The sequence below is a fragment of the Eimeria necatrix genome, genomic scaffold, assembly GCF_000499385.1.
Source record: "Eimeria necatrix Houghton genomic scaffold, Enh_scaff289, whole genome shotgun sequence".
In the NCBI taxonomy this organism is placed as follows: Eukaryota; Apicomplexa; class Conoidasida; order Eucoccidiorida; family Eimeriidae; genus Eimeria; species Eimeria necatrix.
The window spans coordinates 30,001-32,500 of NW_013653438.1; the positions used below are offsets into that span (position 1 = coordinate 30,001).

At 55.1% G+C, this 2,500-nt stretch overlaps 2 protein-coding genes across 2 annotated transcripts; both read left to right on the forward strand.

Moving 5' to 3' along the window:
- Positions 1-234: 234 nt before the first annotated feature.
- ENH_00039270 (hypothetical protein) lies at positions 235-528 on the forward strand (the record flags this gene model as incomplete). The annotated part of the gene is made up of 1 exon (XM_013580656.1): positions 235-528. One exon carries the CDS (start codon positions 235-237, stop codon positions 526-528), a length of 294 nt encoding a protein of 97 aa, XP_013436110.1.
- Positions 529-1,164: 636 nt separating this feature from the next.
- ENH_00039280 (hypothetical protein) lies at positions 1,165-1,377 on the forward strand (the record flags this gene model as incomplete). The annotated part of the gene is made up of 1 exon (XM_013580657.1): positions 1,165-1,377. The coding sequence occupies one exon, from the start codon at positions 1,165-1,167 to the stop codon at positions 1,375-1,377; it is 213 nt and encodes a 70-aa protein (XP_013436111.1).
- Between the last annotated feature and the right edge of the window lie 1,123 nt (positions 1,378-2,500).

Sequence of the window (2,500 nt, forward strand, 5' to 3'; positions counted from 1 at the left end):
TGCAGCAGCAGCACCAGCAAACCCTAAACCCTAAACCCTAAACCCTAGCGGGAAGTGAGAAACGGAAACAAGTTTGAAGTGCAGCAGCAGCAACCAAAGGATAGCGGCACTTGCAGCAGCAGCAGCAGCAGCAAGAGCAGCAAACAATAATAGAAGCAGCAAAAATAGAAAAAGACTAAATGAAATGCAAATAATAGTAAAGACAATAATGCAAATGGCAGCAGCAACGGCAAAATGAACAAAGTTTTAGAAGTTAGGACAGCAGCAGCAGCAACAGCAGCAGCAGCAGCAGCAGCAGCAGCTGTGCCTAAGTTTGTGCAGGCAGCAAAACTGGCAGCAGCAGCAGCAGCACTGCATGCAGTGGAAAACGTGATAATCGAAAAGAGGAAACAAGGAGTGAGGAAGCTAACACCAGCAGCAGCAGCAGCAGCAGCAGCAGTTACAGCAGCAGTAGCAGCAGCAGCAGCAGCAGCAGCAGTAACAGTGGATACGATGAAGGCTCGAGATTTGTCATTTGGTGATTACTGATCTGCAGCTATTGCTGCTGCTGCTTCCGCCGGTATTGCTGCAGCTGTTGCTGCTGCTGCAGTCGCTGCTGCAACTATTGCTGCTGCTGCTGCCGCCGGTACTGCTGCAGCTGTTGCTGCTGCTGCAGTCGCTGCTGCAGCTATTGCTGCAGCTCGTGCTGCTGCAGCAGCAGCTGCAGCAGCAACTGTAAGCCGTGAGCCCACACAGCTCCGCCGCTGCTGCTGCATTTTCCGGATTATAAAACTTTATTAATAAAATTAAAAGAAATATTTAAATAAATAAAAAAGAAAAGTTTTTGAATTTGAATTTTTTTGCATTAACGGAGTAGATCTGCTTCCTTCACCGGCGAGCGTTTGGCGATTAGGGTTTAGGGTTTAGGGTTTAGGGTTTGGAAGCAGCTGTTCTCGAGGCGATCTTCTTTATTTTCTTTTTAATTATAATTTATTTTATTTTCAATTCATTATTTTTGAAAAACCACGAGAATAAGAGTGTTGTGTGGGGCCCAAGACGCGCAAAGTTGCAGCGCATGCGCGCTGCTGCTGCTGCTGCTGCTGCTGCTGCTGCTGCTGCCTTCCACACCTGGAACAGCAGCGTTAAACTTTTAAAGTCTTGGCAGAGACTCTCAACAATGAACCGATGCAGCAGCCTGCGCTGAGCAGGGGAAGGAGCAGCAGCAGCAGCTGCAGCAGCAGCAGCGAGCCGACGCTGTCGGCAGCAGCCGCAGCAGTAGCAGCAGCAGCCGCAGCAGCAGCAGCAGATGCCTGCTGCTGGCGGAGCTCTGAAGGAACTTCTGGACGGGAGCGGCTCAACGAGCTGCGGCCTCTGCTGCAGCAACAACAGGAGTCCTAGCGGCAGCAGCAGCAGCAGCAGCAACGGCAACAACAGCAACCGCAGCAGCAACAGCAGCAACAGCAGCAACAGCAACAGCAGCAGGAACAGCAGCAGCAACACCAGCAACAGCAGCAGCAGGGACCCAAGGGGTTGCTTTTTTGCTGTGGCTCGTGCGAACGCGGCAGCAGCAGCAGCAGCAGCAGCGTCCGGGTCAGCAGCAACAAGGGCAGCAGCAGCAGCAGCGTGAACCTGCCTCTCCGCGACAGAAGCAGCAGCAGCAGAAGCAGCAGCAGCAGCAGCAGCAGCAGCTCTGGCACTAGCAGCAGCTGTAGGGCTGCCGTCCGCCGCAGCTTCGCCTCCCCCGTCTTCGCAGCCCCAGCAGCAACATCCCCAGCAGCAGCAGCAGCAGCACCTCCCCACCGCAGCAGCAGCAGCAGCAGCAGGCACCCCAGCAGCAGCAGCAGCAGCAGCAGGCACCCCAGCAGCAGCAGCAGCAGCAGCAGCAGCAGCAGCAGCAGCAGCAGCAGCAGCAGCCCCCGCAACAGCAGCAGCAGCAGCAGCAGCAGCAGCAGCAGCAGCAGCAGCAGCAGCAGCAGCAGCAAAATGGTGGTGTTTGAGCTGGAAGGCGTGAAGGTCTACTTTCCCTATGACTTCATTTACCCCGAACAGTTCGCGTACATCCGCGCAGTGCAGCGGGCGGTGCAGCTGCAGGGGCACGCAGTTTTGGAAATGCCCACTGGCACAGGCAAACCCTAAACCCTAAACCCTAAACCCTAAACCCTAAGCCCTAAACCCTAAACCCTAAACCCTAATCCCTAAACTGTAAAGCCTAGCCGTCCGCTGCGCGGGCCGCGGCGCGGGCCGCCGCGCTGACGCGGCGGCCAGGCGGAGCGGCTTCCAGACGAAACACTTCGTGAGGGTTTAGGGTTTAGGGTTTAGGGTTTAGGGTTTAGGGTTTAGGGTTTGGGGCTTGGGGACGCAGGAAAGACCGCGGCTATGATGTCCATTTTGACCTCCATGCAACTCGCAGACCCTTCTATGGGCCGCATCATTTACTGCACCCGAACTGCAAGTCCCGAGGGTTTAGGGTTTAGGGTTTAGGGTTTAGGGTTTAGGGTTTAGGCTTTAGGGGCTGGAGTGC